Raw genomic sequence first — 19,151 nt, 5'->3', positions numbered from 1 at the left:
TGTTATGAATTCTTAAATTCTGACTGCTGGCACTGCCCCACTATATATATATTGTACTTACTTAAGTGTGTGATTAGGATTTTTAACAGAGCTTTAACAATTTTTCAGTCATATCGCTATGATGTCTGCAGTGTGGCAGTTTATAGTGATGTATAGCACTGGAGCATCATGCCGCAGATACGCAGCATGATGTGCCACCCAGACACATTATCCTGACACCAGGCTGACCAGTCCTAACACTAACCTCTTAATGCTGAGTGCCAAGTGAGGCAGCTGTTAGAACCATTTTTATAAGTCTTTGGTATGACTTGGCCGGGGTTTGAACCCATGACCTCCCGCTTCCAAGACGGATGCTCTAACCACATAGGCTACTGGAGTGGTACCTCCTTAAGTTCTGGAAGGGAATCAGTTTTTAATCTTCTAACTTCCAAATCATCCTGGTTCCACTTTACCCAGGGGCTGAATCTTAAATTCTTTAGGATTACAGACGTTTTGAGTACTTAAGTTCTTAGGACTGTTGGCAAGAGAACACATTACCCAGGGACTGAGGTCTTGTTAATTTTAACTCCATTTCTCTATCTGGCTTGGCTCCTTGAAAGAATTTGTTCAATTCAGATGTGGTTAACTGTAATCTATAGCAAAGAATCAAAACTTTTACTCCTCATAAAGCTCTTATTTCTGAAAAACAGCCACAAGGACTGAAACCGCAAGAATGGTTCACTAATATGTATGCAAACTGGACTGGTCACAATATGATTTTTGTTCTTTACAAGAACAAAATTGTGAAGTTGTGAAGCTGTGGGTCCTCCCCCAGTGGGGTCTCAAGGAGCAGTGCACCTGATCATGAAGACTTTCACAATGTTGTCACATCAACTCGTTTTCCAACAATATTAATGATGAAATTATTACATGTGCATGTCAGTGCTCACACAGCTATTCAATCATAATTGTTGTTAATTTCTGCAGCAAATATTGTATTATATCACTTTTCTCTTGTCATTACAAATGTCTTCTTGATTTTTTCTTTATTTTGTGGTAGAAGATTTTACTTGTTTGTCACTTGGACACAACCTGCTGAAACTGATGTCCTAGTCTTGGTCTACATGCAGTGTACACATTCAGACACAGAGTTACATCTGCCCTCTCATGTATGAAATCTTTCTGAAAAGCAAATTTTTAGCAAATTTTTTAGTAAATTATGTTTCTCCAAGAATACTTACCCGATGACATTAACGTTAGGGATATAAGCCTGCTACCTCTCGAATCCAGCCCTACTAAAAGACGAAAATTCGTCTTTTCTGTCTATCTCATATAGACCAAAGGGCAATAACTCTTGCCCCTTACCTCCCCTTGCCACCACCAGGTGTCACTAGTTTTTTAAGCTGAGCGATATATATTATATGAGGATGCTTGCATAGCAGGGTGGTTGGGAGGGATTTTAAGTAATGTGATCGGGTAAGTATTCTCGGAGAAACATAATTTACTAAAAAGTTTGCTTTCTCCTTCAAATACGTTCTACGATCACATTAACATTAGGAGAATAGGTAATAGGAGGAGGGAATGCTGAGCATCCTACCTCCACCCCGGGTACCTTCTAGGGAATGATGGCTGGATTCCCCATTTGAACGATAACCCATTCTCCTAATTTCATCAGCAACACAGCCTAGGGTCCCGTGATATGTGACCCCTATATACGGTTAAGAAGATAGTTATTGAAATCTTCTTACCTACAAAATTTCACTGGCAAATCCAGCGAAGCTGATAGGCTGTGCTGATTGTTTTAAATGGGTCTGGTGGTCATCTGGGCTGTCGACACCGGACCTACCAGATTCAAGGTTTGCCCCTGCGAAGCCAAATCTCTGAGATAAAAACTGGAGAAGGTTGACTCTGCATGCCAGCCAACAGCTTCTATTATATCTCGGATCGAAACATTGCGTTCGAATGCAAGGCTCGCCGAGATTGCTCTAATCTCATGAGCTGTAATCTTCATGAGGCGACTCTGATCTTCTGAGACCTCAGAGTACGCTGAGCATATAACCCACTTCAGCCATGAAGCAAGGGCTTGAGGGGTGATATCCCGTTTACCAGCTTTGACCGGAAGAAAGAGGCGCCTCTATGCGTTTTAAATAGTGCTTGAGTGCACGAACAGGATCTTGCATGGCTGTTGCTCTTGACTTATCTATGGAAGAGAGCGAGCGAATGACGATTCTTTGATTGCCAATGGATGGTAACCTATTTTTGGGTACAAAGCCTGGTTGCGTAAGGAGGACCACCGAACCATCTTATCTGAACTGAAGAAAGTTCGGGTCACTGGAAAGGGCATGTAACTCGCTCACCCTGCATGCTGAAGCTAAGGCTATCAAGAAACATGTTTGTATTATAGTAGCTTTAACGAAGTGTGGGCTAAAGGTTCAAATTTGTCTGAATTGAGCCATGTTAAAACCCAGGACAGATTCCATTTTGGAAACAGGGTGAAGGATTTTGGTCGATTGAAATCAAAATTGGCTAAAAGATCTGCTAGATCTTTGTTATGCCCAATATCACATCTACCATGATGGCGGAATGTGTCTGATATCATGGAGCGGTAGCCTTTGATAGTAATTGGGGCCAACTGTTTCTCCTCGAAAAGCCAGAGAAAAAAGTCGGCCAGTTGAGGGATTGAGACACTCAAAAAGACGATGTTACTGATATGGCACCAGTCCCTGAAAACACACCACTTTCCCTCGTAAGCCTTCAGAGTGGAGGGCCTTCTTGCTCGAGATTCTCTCCACAATCAAAGGTTTAAATTGTTTGTCTCGCAAGGCTGTCCAGACAAGAGCCAAGCGTGAAGAAGAAGACGGTCCGGGCAGGAGTGGAACACCCGTGACCGCGGTTGTTTGAGAAGATCTGGGCTGGTTGGAATCTTCCTGGGTAGATCTATCGCTAGATTGAGTAGATCGGTGACCCAGGACTTGTTCCATCTGAGAGGGCAATCAGAATCATCCGACAGTTCTGACCCCTTAACCTCTGGATTATTTTCGGTACCAAAACTGTGGGAGGGTAGGCGAATGCCCACAACCCCTCCCAGCTGATTGACAGAGCGTCCACGGCCCAAGCCTCTGGGTCTGGAACTGGAGAGACGAAGGTGGGCAACTTGCGATTCCACCTTGTCGCAAAAAGATCGATCATCGGACGCCCCCAAAGTGTGCAAATCCGAAGAAAGACTGATTGATGGAGTGACCATTCCGTGTGAATGACTTGACCTTTCCTGGACAGAGTGTCGGCCAAGACATTGCGTCTGCCGGGAATGTGACTGATTTGTACGTTGATGTGGAGGTTGTCGCACCAACGTAGAAACTGCCAGATCAGAATGCACAGGTCTGGTGATTTGGTGCCCCCTTGTTTGAGGAGGTAAGTCACCACCACAGAGTTGTCTGACATAATGAGGACAGTTTTTCCTGAGAGTTGATCCTTCCAGAAATGAAAGGCATTGATGACAGCCCTCATTTCTAAAAGGCTGATGTGGAGAGGCCTCTCCCCTGGCTCCCACGTGCCGCTGACTGTAGCGAAGTCCGGCAACAGGTGGGCACCCCAACCGTAGGTACTGGCGCTGGTACATACCGTTATCTCCACTTGGGGCATCTCCAGAGGAATCCCCGTGGACAGCCATCTGGGGTTGTGCCACTGACGCAGTAATGATCGTATCTCGGGCGTGATCATTATTGTTTGATTGAGGGGACTTGAAAAGGGGCGCCATTGTACCAGTAACGTCATTTGTAAGGGACGCATAAAAAGACGGCCAAGCGGGATCAAGTCCGCCGCCACATTAAATAATCCGAGGAGTTGCAAGAATTCTCTCACTGAAATCCACGTCCTGTTGGAAACGGACTTGACAAGTTCGACGATCCGGATTACGCGAGCATGAGGAAGCCGTACCAGATTCAGATCGGTGAGAAACTCCATACCCAGATGGACAAAATGCTGGGATGGACAGAGATCTGACTTTTTCCAGTTCATGAGAAAGCCTAGATGATCTAAAAGTGCTAAAAGATCGTTTCTGCCTTTGAGCAGAATAGAACTTACCATATGTTTCTGGAGGATGTCGTCCAAGTACACTGCCGTCCCTGTAGATCAAGTTGAGCGGAACAGGGTGACGACGCAATCCATAACCTTGGTAAAAGCCCAAGGGCTGATGTTGAGGCCAAAGGGTAGGACCTGGAACTGATAAACCACGTCGCGGTAAGCAAATCGGAAAAATTTCCGTGACGTGGGGTGGATAGGGACGTGAAAATATGCGTCGGTCATATCTAGACTGATGGCATACTCGTCCCACCGGATGGAAAGACGGATTGATCTCGCCATTTCCATCTTGAATTTTGGTGGTAAAATGTATTGGTTGAGGCGACTCAGGTCGATGATCGGCCTCAACTTGCCATTTGCCTTCTGGATAAGAAACAGCCTGGAATAAAACCCCGGCGATTTCAGTTTTTTCACAATCTCCACCGCCCGTTTTTCTATGAGTGACCGTATCCTCTGTTGTAGAAAGGTATCCTTCTCCCGATCGGACGGTACGTCCGTGAAGAGGGGAGAGGAGGACAGGGGAAGGGGTTGGATAAATGAAATCCGAAGCCCCTCCAAAATGACCTGGATCACCCAATCATTCTGAGGAAAAAAGGTGGTCCAGTGGTCCTGAAACTGCAGGAGGCGGCCGCCCACAGGTAGGCTGTCAGCGGGTGGTGGGGAGGGTATGTCAACTTTTAGAGTTAGGAGGCTTGAAGACGGAGAAACTTGGTTTCTTACCACCTCTGTATGGTTGCCTCCTAGCTTGATTGGATTGTTGTCTCCTGGGATTGGGTTGGGATCTATACTGCACATTTGATTGTAAGGATCCCTTGTCCCTGGTCCGCCAATCATCCCTCCGCTGTGGCAGGGGCTGACTTTTTTCTAAATGCTTGCGAGGGTTGGGTGGTGAGTTGGAGGGGCAGTTCCTGAGCTGCCTGCTTCCAAACTTCTTCAATTTTTCCTCCAAAGAGTAAAGGTGACCCAAACAGAGTCATCCATAAAGCCAGAGTATGATGGGGTGTCACGTCGTATCAGGTCTAAGTTGGCAGAAGCAGTCAACGCATTACCCATGGAATGGTGAGCTGCCCTGTTAATAACTCTAGCAATCCGGGCTATTGCTTCCCAAGTGTGGTCATTGTCTGATTTTTCTGCGAGTCGGAAAATGGCTAATGAAGCCAAGTCTAACATTGAAGAAGTAGCGACTACGTTCCGGACTAGCTTTGACGTGGCATGGAACACATTTTTGTCCACTTTGTAAAACAGTGGAGCGGACATGTGAACTGCTGCCATATTTTTGTCCTGGGCTAGAAGATCTGTACTGAATGCGTCTGAATGAGTTTTGTACCAGCGACACGAGAACGTCGCTGGTACTTGGCTTTCTGAAAAGAACGCCTTAGCATTCCCTGGATCACCTATTCATCCTGATAGACGATCACTGATCTCCTTAATTTTTGCCGACTGGGGAAGGAGCCCAAAGGACGGCGTCTCTTCCTCCCCATCAAGATCTACAGACACCTTAACTTTGTAGTCTTGAGTGGCGGTAAGAGGTGGAGGGCATTTTGAAGTTGCCAACACCCTATAAATTTCTTCCACTGCTGCCTTGAAGCCAAACTCAGTCCGTTCCATGGTTGGATCTGTGTGTGGCTGATTTGCAGGAGTTTCGTCACCCTCACTGTGTGCCGAGTCGTGTTCTGGTATAGCTTGCATTTCTGAATAGAGCATACCAGGTGGCATAGATGACGCGATTCTGTCATCCTTGACACTGCCACTAACTCTCCCATGTGGATAAGCCGTGAACATATGGACGGCCGGCCCTGCTGGCTGGTTTGTCTGGCTTGTGGTCGGCCTGTATGTTGGCAACGGTCCTGCTATCACCGGTACCAGCTTATCCAATGGCCTGGCTGGACGGACAGATTTCTCACTAAAATCTCCGCCACAGTATTGGTATGTTGCCGCGGTACAGCTTGATGGATGGATTTATCACTAAGATCCCCGTAAATCATATTTGGTCGGACCGTTTTAGCAATAGGGTCCCCATGCCGGGACAGCTGGACGGCCAGTGACATAGAGGTTGTATAATGAAATGGATCCAATGGATCTGGTAAAAAACCCATGTGTCCTGACTTACAGGCCCAAAGGCCATGCTCAGACATGCGGGGGGAATTACGCCCACTGGGCAGCCTAAAATTGGTGGAACATTCCCCCAAAGAGTCAGAAAAAAGCTGTCGAAGCGAGCGAGGGAAATAAGGGTAATATCTGGCCTGATGTCAATAGCTGCGTCGTCGTTTCCTGGACCAAATGACGCATCTGTTCAAAGGTGGACTGTTGTACCCTGTCAACATTATTTTCCTCCATTGCCGCTGATGTTACTGTGGCTGACGGTTGCAAACAACAAACTTTAGGTGGAGGGGGGACCCCAACGTCCCCCACAAGCCTCGCAATGGAGGCTGTCTTCGGATGTATACTGAGGACATCAATGCTATCTTTCTTCGACTTATTCCGTCTATCCCTCCCTTTTGCTGCCTTCTGGACTACATCAGCCCACGTTTGTTCTGTCCAAGTATTACACATGCTGCATGGTACAGATGATGTACACTTGGTACATACAATACAAGAGTCATGGTTGTCTTCTTTTGCTTTGAACTTTTTGCATTTCATGCATTTGGTTGACATTTCTACTGAAACGACACAAGAAAAGAAAACAAAGCACAAATTAGCAATTCAGCATGTTATTAATTCGCTAATACCACAACCGTTACTAACGGAGTAAGCGAAATTAGTCAGTGTCGCATTAACTCTTAATTGACAACACGAGTTCAGCGACAGCGTGTGTAACATGGTCTTCAGTAGACGAAATCTGTAAGGGTGACAAAGTCACTCAATTTTGAAAAAATTGTTAAAATAATGTATACAACCTGTAAAAGAATGATTGTCCAACGCAATAAATCCAAATTTAACTTCAGATGGTCCAATTTAACGCTAAGATGGCTTGGATTGTTTGGAGGTATAATGTATGTGTTATCAGTACAAGCGAAGCTTAAAAACTACTGACACCTGGCGGTGGCAAGGGGTGGTAAGGGGCAAGAGTTATTGCTCTTTGGTCTATATGAGATAGACAGAAAAGACAAATTTTCATCTTTTAGTAGGGCTGGATTCAAGAGGTAGCAGGCTTATATCCCTAACGTTAATGTGATCGTGGAACGTATTTGAAGGAGAAATACTATACTGCACCTGTTCCAGATACCAAGTTGTAGGTTTCAGTATTTATCCTCCCTGATTTGAAACCAATAATGTCATTCATAACATAGAAGGATGATTCTACTTGTAGGCTATGAAAACAACTCAGTACAGACATTATTCTATTGTCCCTCAGTATACCATTGTCCCTTGTCCCTCAGTATACTATTGTCCCTCAGTCCCTCAGTATACCATTGTCCCTCAGTATGCTATTGTCCCTCAGTATACTATTGTCCATCAGTATACTACTGTCCATCAGTATATCATTGTCCCTTAGTATACAATTGTCCCTCAGTATACTATTGTCCATCAGTATATCATTGTCCCTTAGTATACCATTGTCCCTCAGTATATCATTGTCCCTCAGCATACCATTGTCCCTCAGTATAATATTGTCCTTCAGTATCCCATTCCTACGGTGAAGCCCCCTGCAGACTTGGAGATGTAGAACAAGTCAAACGTGTCCTAATATGCAACTAATAGAGACAGAAATCATGGTGACTATGCCAGACTTGCAGTTGAAAGGGTGTGGGTTTGAACTCTAGCATCACATCAGCCCAGGTTTGATACTGTAGTATGTCCTTGGGTACTTTATACGTTGTCTCTGCACTAAATAACCTACATGTGTTGATGAGCAGTAAAACAGTAAACCAAACCAAACCAATACCCTTGTCCATTATTTTACATAGATAAAGTCATGAAACCCATTAAATGGCCTCAAAAACTAATTCTGTTTTTTTTCTGGCACCCTCTGCAGCTCATAAGAATCCTTGAGAAACAATAGTTTTTTCCTTAAATTAATTTCACTTGATTTTAGTTCTTAGCTAATGAACATGTAAAATAATATAATTTCACATCAAAATAATATCAGATTTTTGTGCATAGTATGCATTATAATAACACAACTTTATTATATCATAATAAGTTTTAAGTGTACTCACAACAAAGTTTAGTCTTATCTATAAAAAAACATGGACAGAAAGGACTGCTCAATCTTTCAGAGAAAAAAATATTATAATGCAGATAACATTTACTGACCGTCATGTTGTTCTAAAAATTGATGTTACTTTTCACACATGATTAAATCAAATGCAAATTTTATGAATTGCTAATGCAGTTCAAATTAAATTTATTTAGTATAAGAGTTTATCCAAATATAATCACTTATGTATCAAATCCAGGAAAAGAATACTAACTGAAAATCACTTCAACTAAATCAAACATATAATTGAGATCAAACAGTACTCACCTTTATTTTGTACTTCACTGCACTTAAAATCAATTATATACAATGATTACAAATAGTACTCACCTTTGTGTCTCCCAGCCATCACCAAACTATACACAATGATTACAAACAGTACTCACCTTTGTGTCTCCCAGCCATCCCCAGACAGGAGCAGTCATGGCATATACTGCTGGAGCAATCAGAAACATAAAACCAACAATCCATGTTTCGAGTTTAAACTGAAAAGTACAAAAGGTGATTTTTGTGTCAAATTATGTGCTTTCATATTTGTCATTCAATGGCCTTGCTTTGATCTCCTAAGGGGCAACCATACTTAACCTGGCCCAGAAATCTAATACTCTTGATGTATATATATAAACCAGTTATAAAAATCATTACCTAACTATTGCTCTGCTGAATTTGATGGGTTCACTTTAAAATACAGTCAAATGTCAGTTATCCTAATGATCCAAATAAATCAAAGTAATCAACTTTATTTATTTTATGTAGTTATTCAATAAATTATCACAGTTCAGAAGCTGGATTAGATGATGGTGTAATGTTGTGTTTTGTGGTAGAAGAAACCAAGAACTTCCAGCAAAATAACCACCATACATGACAGAACCCGGTGATCTAACCAGCAGAGACTTCTAAATCAGGAGAATTTCTGATTAACATAAATTGTATGCATTTTAAGGGTACAGAAAGCAAAACAAGTAAATAGGTACATTTTTGCCATAAAATTAATTCAGTCCATATTATAATTAAACAGCAAGTTTTGAACCTGAATCAGATACTGATAGCAATGTATTGTCAATTAAATGAAAAAGGAAGATTTGTATATCCATAGTTTTAAACAAAGACTCTTTTTAAAAAAGCACTTTTAGTTTTCTTCACAAATTTACTGCCATGTGTCCACTGATGAAATTCACTGAGATTATAACAGGCTCTCAGTAGTTTTCTGGTCCAGATTTTCCCTGTGTGATGGTATCTGCATATATCTGGTGATATTTCTTCCCCATACATGTGATTCTATGGGCAGTATGCCAAAAATACCATTTTAAGGTCATCTCCCACACATCCAGTTTTATAGCTGATATCTACCACAGTGACTTTTGAAAATTACAACTTTTTTTAAAATACAAATTTCATTAATAAACCCAAACATGGTATTTTTATGTGTTCTATCAACACATTAAAGAAACTAGCCAGAATATTCCACCATGCATGACAGATCCATTGTTTAAGAACAATTGACATGTGTAAACAAAAAGCTGCTGACTGATTACCATACTGCTGGAATATGGGGAATTTGAGGCCAAATATGGGATTTTTTTAAGGTGTTTTGATTGTATGGGGAATTTGAGGCCAAATATGGGATTTTTTTAAGGTGTTTTGACTGTATGGGGAATTTGAGGCCAAATATGGGATTTTTTAATGTGTTTTGACTGTATGGGGAATTTGAGGCCAAATATGGTTTTTTTTAAGGTGTTCTGACTGTATGGGGAATTTGAGGCCAAATATGGGATTTTTTAAGGTGTTTTGAGTAATAAATGAATAAAAGGTGGTCATAATGTCTTCTGATGAAAATTAGCCAACCACTGCCAGAAAGGAGACAAGATGGTGAGACCAACCACAATAAATTATTTTGACACACTACAGTAGGTATTTTGATTTTTTTTCCTCATGTCTAATTGTTCAGAGATGCTCCCAGGATTATATCTCATAAGGAGGCATTTTGACCCTTATCACAAAAATAAGGGGAGTAGCACAAAAATGGGGGGATTGCCATTGTTCAGTATTTACATAACACTTCAATATCCATCTTTCTTTCTTCCTGCTCCATTCTGTAAGACCCCTGTTGAAATCAAAATCTTTAAAAGATGTTCCTTCAAGTTATGTAAGCATTAATCTATTGACTGATTCTGAGCTTAATATATTCCTTATCTGTGCATGTATATTATTCTGTACTGAGACAGTCTGAATGGGCATACACTTATCTAGCTCAGCCAACAAATTTGAAAGCTTTCCTTTATGGTGGTGGTTAAGTACAAATCTGAAAGCTTTCCTTTATGGTGGTTGTTAAGTACAATTTTGCACAGCTCACAGTAATAGTCTTTTGGATACTTTTGCTCCAAAAATAGATTTTTCACTAAAATAAGCTTTGCCAAAGCCTAACTTTCTTGAATTAGTACTCTACTGTCTACTATGTCAGATTTATATTTCCATAATGATGTGTATGTGTATATGTGTGTGTGTGTGATTTGGATTTTTAACATAGCTTTTAAAAAAATTTCATCATATCGCTACAGCGTCTGCAGTGTTGAAGTTTATAGTGATGTCTAGCACTGGGGCATCATGCTGCAGACATGTAGCATGATGTCCCACCCAGTCACATTATCCTGACATCAGGCCGACCAGTCCTTATACTACCCTCTTAATGCTGAGCGCCAAGCGAGGCAGCTGTTAATACCATTTTTATAAGTCTTTGGTATGACTCTGCCAGGGACCAAACACATGACCTCCTGCATACAAGGTGGATGCTCTAACCACAAGGCCACTGGAGTGGTCCATAATGATATATTAGGATTTTAAGTCATTAATGCCATAGTTCAAACAAAGTCATCTTTACATCTTAATTTCACCGCAGCCAATAGCACAATATATTTGTTCAGTTACAACTGGGACTTTCATAGAAAATAGAGCTATTCTTATTTTTGCTCAATTCTCCCCACAGAGAATTGAATATTCTGCAGGAAATCTTACATTTGGGGTGAATTTCATGTACACCAGCAGCAGAGGGGGCGAATCCGACATTTTGTCCAATCGTCATTTGGCTTAATTAATACTTCTGCAACTCAACGATCTAGTGTCGTCAGCGCCTGGTAAAAAAAAAACGACGTCGTCGTTGGGGGATCGTCCAATCGTCATTTGGTTTAATTAATGCCTTCTGCGCGTCGATCCACAGCGTCGTCAGCGTCCGGTAAACACATCGACGACCGCGTCGATGTCATCGCCCCCTCTGCTGCTAAGTGGTTATTTACAATTTAACCGAATATTTGGTCAAGTCCAATACAATATCGTGTCCGAGGATCATGTAAATTTATCGTTACAAATCCATGTGGGGTTGACTGAGCATGACTAAAAAAGTTTTTAAAAACACTGAAGTCCATGTCACCGCCGCACCATGTCTGCCAAATATTTCGTAGCGTGTGTGTATCAACGCCGTTGAATACGGCAAGAATATTACAGTTGTCTCTGATTACTTTTGGAATCTGAGTGTATCGTTGAGTGACATATATCACGTCAGTGTTTTTATGCCTGCCTCTGGAAAATATCCTAGCTGGGTTTTTTTGATTGTCTAACATAACATCATCATACACGACTAGATTGTTAACGTCGCCATCAATATCATCAATACCTGGTGCATCATTGATATCCGTAATAAACTCAATAACATTTTTTTCAGCGAATGCTGATGCATTCTCGTTGAAATCTTTCAACACCTCGTAGCATCGTTGATCATCCACGCTAGGAGCAACCAAATACAACTTGTCCCACTTCATCCATCTCATTATTAAATTAAGCAACAATTGCGTCTTGCCGGATCCAGATGGTCCGATGATAATCATCCGGATCGAGTTTGGTAACGCTGCAACATGCTTAACTGGTTCTCTTGTTTTAGTCGCTGAAAAATCAATTATATTCATATCTCTATACATAAATTATGGATCTATATTGTGTGAAGTGTAGAGTACGTACTGGCACAAATGATATGACAACCGCTACAACAAGAAATAACAGATCGGCCCTTACTGGTAAGTGTGCACAATGCGGTACAAAGAAATTTAGATTTATTTCTATTAGACCCGGAGATGTTTTAAAAAAAAGCGAGGAGGTGACATCGCAGCCAAGTTATCAAAACTCCCCGGAACCCCGTGGGCAAAGTATCCAGGAGAAAAACACCTCCCAGGATATAGCTACTGTGGCCCCGGAACACGATTAGATATCAGACTCGATGATCAAAATCAGCCCAAACCCGGTGAGTATCCAATAAACGCTATCGATAAGGCGTGTCATGCTCATGATGTTGCTTACAAAAGTAGCGATCTGCAACAGCGCCATATCGCGGACGTAAAATTAATTCACGCGTTAAATGCTATTCCTGATAAATCCGTCAAAGAAAAATTGGCCTCATGGTTGGTAAAATCGGCTATGAAAGGTAAATTAATGATGGGCGCTGGTAATTAATAACAATATGGAATCCATCTATTATTCTCCGAGAGGATACTGGAAGGGGAAGGCCGCAATTGGTAAGCTTGCAAGCGCTGCAAAGGTAACAAAGGCCACTGTGGCTAATTGGTTATCCAAACAGGCTATATGGCAAATTTATCTACCACCGCCTAAACAAATCAACTTCTCGCGCTTTGATGTCAGCGTACCTAATGAAGTTCATCAGGCTGATATACTATTTCTGCCGCATGACAACGGTTACAAATACCCGCTAACCGTAGTTGATGTTGCGAGTCGATACAAACAAGCGGAACCGTTAAAAACAAAGTCAGCGACTGAAGTAGCCGCTGCGTTTGAAAGAATTTATCAAAGAGGCCCTCTGCGCTGGCCAAATCTATTACAAGTTGATCCCGGTAGTGAATTTCGCGGCGCTGTTTTATCAACGCTGAAACATCATAGCGTCGCGATACGACGAGGTCATACTGCGCTACATCGTGATCAGGCAATTGTTGAACGATTCAATCGGACTCTTGCTGAACGGTTATTTGGGTATCAGTACGCAAAGGAATTTATCCAAGAAAAACGATCTCGTGAATGGGTCAAAAGGTTGCCAGGCGTAATTGCAGCGTTAAATAACGAGATTACCCGAGCAATCAACATGAAGCCCAGCGACGCGATTAAATACGAGTATATACCCGGAAGGTCAAAAATAGATAGCGTTTCCAAGCCGATTTTCGGCGATGTCACTGTTAGATATCTGTATGAACCAGGAGAGCTTGAAGGCGGTAAAAAAAGGGCTACTGATCCTATTTGGAGTGTTACCACACATAACATATCAACGATAACACGATCAACTGGTAGACCGCCGATCTATAGACTGGATTCAACTGCTCCTCAGCGCGGGTTTACACGCGAGCAACTACAAGTGATACCTGACGATACTCAATTACCCCCGCGTGGTCTTAACTAGCGCCGTTGCGTCTATTGCACTCAAGACAGGTCAATCTCACATTGTTTTTGACATGACCGAGACTGTTATCGATCCTTTCCACGGTAAATTGGCGAGCGTCTTTATCCGAATAGCGCCAACTCATTACACAATTGCAACTCGCGCAGTGATTATTCTGTTGTTGTCGTAACGCAATTATTAATTCGGCATCAATATCAAAACGCCGCTGTTTTTTTTTATCCTGTTGGCGGTAACCCGAGAGTTTTCTATCAATGACGCTTGCATCGATGACTCCGTCACTGGCTTCGTCACTGACTCCGTCAACAACAATTCTTCGAAGCTGATTTATTCTCCGTACTCTGGACACTGCAAGATAGACTAGATTTGACCATTCGATGCGATTATCAACCATCCAAACAATTGTATCCGTGATAGTTAGTCCCTGCGAGGAATGTATTGTCGTTGCGTATCCTAGCGTCCACGGGGATTTATCAGCACGTAGCGCGTCCTCGACGACGCTGATATCAACGAGCACGATATCATTCAGCACGAGAATTTGTTTTTTTGTCCCTGACGCTGTCGGGCCCGGAATTTCAACTTCAATGTTCTGCCGCCGTGTATCCGCGGGTCTATAACATAACGGCACTGGACGCGTTGGAAACTTTTCCTTATGCAACGTAAACAACTTCCGCTGAAGTGTGTCTCTGACTATCTTTCTACTCGCTACAATCAAATCGTTTGGTCTCCATGTTTCCCAGAATTCATTTAACGGCGTTTCCGGAATTACCTCGCGGATTATTTCACATTGAATTCTATCCGGCTGTAATCTGATTAATTTTTTAACCTCGCGCAGTTGTTCATCAAGTGCTCGGTAATCAGTATCGGTTTCTTCATAATAATCCACGAACCCGCTCCTCGCCGACAAATGGTGGTGGTTGGCCATGGTCGCCACACATGATCACCGCTGTATTCGCGAGCAGCAACCAATCAAGAAACATTTGTAAAACGTCTAACGAAACAGTACATATTTCGTCCCAGATGATAACCTCAGGAATAAATTTTTCCCCCATTCGATCAGAGTCCACTCACCGCCGCTGTATCGAAAAAAGCTGTGATAAGTAACGGCGTCAACATTTCGTTGTTTTATCTCTCGCGCTAGTCTATGGGTCGGTGTAAGCACGATTATACTTGCCCGCGTTCGAAATAATTCAATTGCCCGAGTCGTCTTTCCTGACCCGCCACAGCCGCTTAAATAAACCGTCTTGTGCCTACAAATTGAATCAGAACACGGTGGTGCATTAGACCATTCTGACAATTTATCACCGCGTAGGTAATTGTTTTCAACGGTGACATCTGCTGACGGGGAATAATCGCGTCGTATTTCATTTTTAATTCTCCATGTACCCCAACTCTCGTCCGGACTAGTAAACTCGGCTACGTTTCCCTTATACTTTACGTCTATGTAAAATGAATCAACGGCTACTCTAACCGCGGTGTCGGGAAATTTATTTATCATCGAGAATAAATTGATAGCGGCATAACCCAGCATAGATGCCCTCAAATGTGGATATGCCGGGCTGTCTCCATCGCTGTAGGTAACAACTGTACCCAACTTTGTTCCATTGGACAAGAAAGCTGTTTTGCAGTTCACGTATCTATTTTTCGCCACTGCGTCCTTGATTACGAAATCATATTCTGCGTCATCTATAATCAGCCGTGAGCAATATCGTTTGTAGTCGCAGTTTTTTCCACCTTGTGTGAACTTACCAATTATTCTTCTACCGAGATCTTTTGCCTCGCGGTTTCGTTGGTTGAATATCTTTTTGGACCATTCGATGATATATTCCTCGTCGGCATCAATGTGTTTTCTGGACTCGTCAATTATGCTATCTAGACGCTCCGGTTCTGGTAACCAGACTTCAGTCTGCGCTCGGTATGATATAATCGCGTCACTGACAATCAACGAAACTAGCATTTTACAATCAATCATATACCGTAGCAGCGCTATTGGCAGCCACTTTTTTTCAGACATGTGTCTACCGATCCAAATATAGCAACAGCGATGAAGTCCTGCCGCGAATTCAAATGATACTATGCGAGCGAATCCGGTTAAATCAAAATTAGGCAGTGGTCCATTAATAGCAACACGAGTCATTTCATGTCTGGGGTGTCCAAATCGTTTGAAATACTCAGCGGCGGATCCATACCCGAGAAAACTCGCTGGATAACAGGCAACCATATCAACGGAAATCATAGCGTCGCGGTTGTATTCAGTGTTCCATAGTCCACCGTGATAGTATTCCAAACAACTGGATTGCACATCCGGTAGAAATTCCTTGCGCGTTGGTCTCCACGCATTTTTCTTTGCTGCAACATGAGCCGCAACCGATGGAATCGTAAAACAATTTGTTAGCAGTTGTTCATCATGCTCTTCAAATTCCATGGCGGTTTTTTTCATCCTGTTGTGAAATGCTTCAGTGCGATATAATTCACCGTTTGGTCTTACAAACTGATCAAAGGTATCCGCATCGTTTTCAGCGCTGCGAAGTAACCACACTGATACAGGGTCGTTTTTACACAAACAAGCAATAGCATCAAATAGTTTCCTCTCCGCGAGAAAACCGTCCTCTCCCAAAAATTGCCCCCGGGATATACTTTACTGTTCTATCCCGTGGAAATATTGTGATCGCGGGCGCCCATGCGTGTTCGTTATGATCAATAATTTTGATTGGGGCTCCATTTGATTTGTACTTTGATTCGTATAATACTTCACCGGTTATCGTTGTAACGGTTATTGGAAATCTCAGCGACGTTTCTAATCTCGCTATGTCGCTGATGGTTGCTCCACGCTCTTTTACGGTTAGTTCCCACTGGTTGATTTTGCTACGTCGTAAATCAGTCAATTTGTTTCCTCGACATGCATTTGTAAAATGCTCTATTACTCGTTCTGCTACACAATTTATCCCCGTTGACTGTCTCATTGGTTTCAGTTTTCCGATATCAGGTTTCTTATTTAACGGGTATATTCCATAAACAACTGCTGTTTCAGGATACGCTCGTTCATAGTATGGTTTGTCAATTCCGGTTAACAACCCGGGCTTGGAGTCGCGGCTGACAATGACTGTTTTCTTGTCGCTGAGAACTGGTTCAAATTTATCACGTATGATCCAATCACCTGATTCCACCCGGACAATGAATTTTACTCTGAAGAAATACCTTTTACCGTCAAGTTGTGATATTATCGTTGCCGCGCGGTTGTCGTTCATGGTAGTATCAACAACGCCATCAATTCGAAATGTTGACCAACTATGAGATGCACCATCACGCTTGAATTCATTGATACAATTGCGTATTTTACTCAACAGGGTTTTATCGTTTATCAACGCTTTTGGTGTGTCCTTGAGGACTCTATCGAGATTAAACCTAATATTTTTCCAGGGCTTAATTGCTGCTAATCTCTCAAACTCATCCATATAATTAAAACAAGTATTTAAATAAAAGAATATAGTATAATGAATAAATGCAAATGGTTGATGATTGGGTCGACAACCCCGTGCAATAAATCATGCAGAGGTGAATTCTGCGGATATCATTTACAAAGCGTTCGTAATGGTTCTCTTGGCCCCCTCCCGTGCTTGGTTTGCCACGTTGGTGTAAGAGGAAAATCGCAGTTGTGTATCAATTGTGGCGAAAAGCGATACAGGGAACTAAAACGCTATTATGACAAACGAATTAAAAACGCCGTCATTGACCCCACCGCTGACTTTGTCATCAAAACTCCTCAAGACTACGTTGAAAGATTTATAATTAAACCAAATAATAAATTAGACAAATAGTATTATTATACAAATGGACCAAGAATTTCAGCCGCATCCCTTGCTCGTCAATTACGAGGCATCTCGCGACGGCGTTGTTAGAAATTGTAGACTGAAGAAGCCGGTTGGTACCGTAAATAATCACGGGTATTTGATGTTTGGTGCCGGGGGGAAAATTTATCTTGTTCACAGGGTGGTATTTGAAGCATTTAACGGATTAATCGAGAATGGGCTTGTGATTGATCATATTAATAATAATAAGACTGATAATTCTCTTATAAACCTGCAAGCCATCTCTCAGAGTGAGAATAATAAAAAAGGCCAAACTGGTAAGTTTTCAAAGCAAGCAAGGGGTGTTAAATCGTTTGATACAACAACGCACGAAGAAAAAATATTTCAGTCGATGAATGAGGCAGGAAAATATTTCGATATTTGTAGAGCCTCAGTTCGAGATGTTGCAGAGAATATAACTAAAACAGCGATCTCAAAAAAGACGGGTCACAGAATTCGATTTTCATATATAGATACGAAGTCACCGTGACAAGGCCACCGGCACCCATGGCGCTGACGAAGTCGCCATGACAGTGTGAAACGTTATAATCAATAAATTGTCTGTTCCGGAAGAAAACAAAGTATTCAGTGTTGTTAAACACCTCGGGATTGATACGCGGGGTTTCATTTTTTTTTATTTAAAAATAAGATGTTTTATAAGAATAATGAATATCGAAGACATCAATAATATATTAGCCGAGATTTCAAAATTAAAAAATCAAGGAATTGAATTATCTGATGGTCTCGACAGCGAAAAAATATTATCCGATTATGAGATTATTAACGAACAATCGAAACGGGGGCGTTTTACCCTGGCCCGCGAGTATTTTTTTATAAAACGATTACAACATACGATTAATGAAAACTTGTACCACAATGACGCAAATGCATTCATTGGACTATTTACTGCCGTTGAAATAATACGAAAAAAATTTGGACGTGTTTATGAACGACGCCGGGAGATTTCTAGTAAGATCAAAAACATTAGAAGGATTATAGACGGAGCCTCCGATGACACACTGGGCGGGAAATTAGAAATTGCGGAGCAATTGCAATAATGGTAGGCGAATCACTCACTACTCGGCTAGCCAGAGAGCGGCTAGCGGCGCTTAAAAAGTTCATACCGTTACGAGACAGGGTCCGAGAACAACTTCAAACGCGACAACAAATGCAAACTGATTTTGCTGTTGGAAGTGAACAACTATTTGCCCCGGTAACTAAAGCGACTAAGGATGTTACAGCGGCAACTGTGCCCGTTCTCGATGCGCTTAAAAAGATAGCGGCAGAGACAAAACAAACAAAAAGGTCTTTAGAAACACTCCCTGCGAAAATAGCGGCTGCTACAACACGGAGGTCACCACCACTCGCTATAACCGAACCACAAGAACCTTATGTTACAATGGCCGACGAGGAAGAACCAGGAGCCACCGCAAGAGAACCAGAAGAAGAAATACCAGAAGAAGAAATACCGGAAGAAAAAGAGGGGAATATACCCCGTATTGTACTCAAGAAGAGCACAATAGATCAAATTAGAGACCTCAACAGGGAAGAATTAATTAATTTTGCTGCCAACAATTTTGCTAAGAAAACACGAGAT

General features: G+C 42.0%; 1 protein-coding gene across 1 annotated transcript in view; it reads right to left on the bottom strand.

The window, feature by feature from the left end:
- LOC149784455 (MFS-type transporter SLC18B1-like) overlaps positions 1-19,151 on the bottom strand; it is a 93,290-nt gene that overhangs the window by 38,395 nt on the left and 35,744 nt on the right. Inside the window, exon 9 of the mRNA XM_089933273.1 lies at positions 8,647-8,745. Within this exon, the coding sequence (XP_089789399.1) occupies positions 8,647-8,745 (99 nt within the window). The remainder of the gene's footprint in view (positions 1-8,646; positions 8,746-19,151) is intronic.

The sequence above is a fragment of the Sinohyriopsis cumingii genome, chromosome 14, assembly GCF_028554795.1.
Source record: "Sinohyriopsis cumingii isolate HCF-2022 chromosome 14, ASM2855479v2, whole genome shotgun sequence".
NCBI lineage: Eukaryota > Metazoa > Mollusca > Bivalvia > Unionida > Unionidae > Sinohyriopsis > Sinohyriopsis cumingii.
Note: the sequence above shows the minus strand (reverse complement) of the source record. Positions and strands in the feature narration are given on the sequence as shown.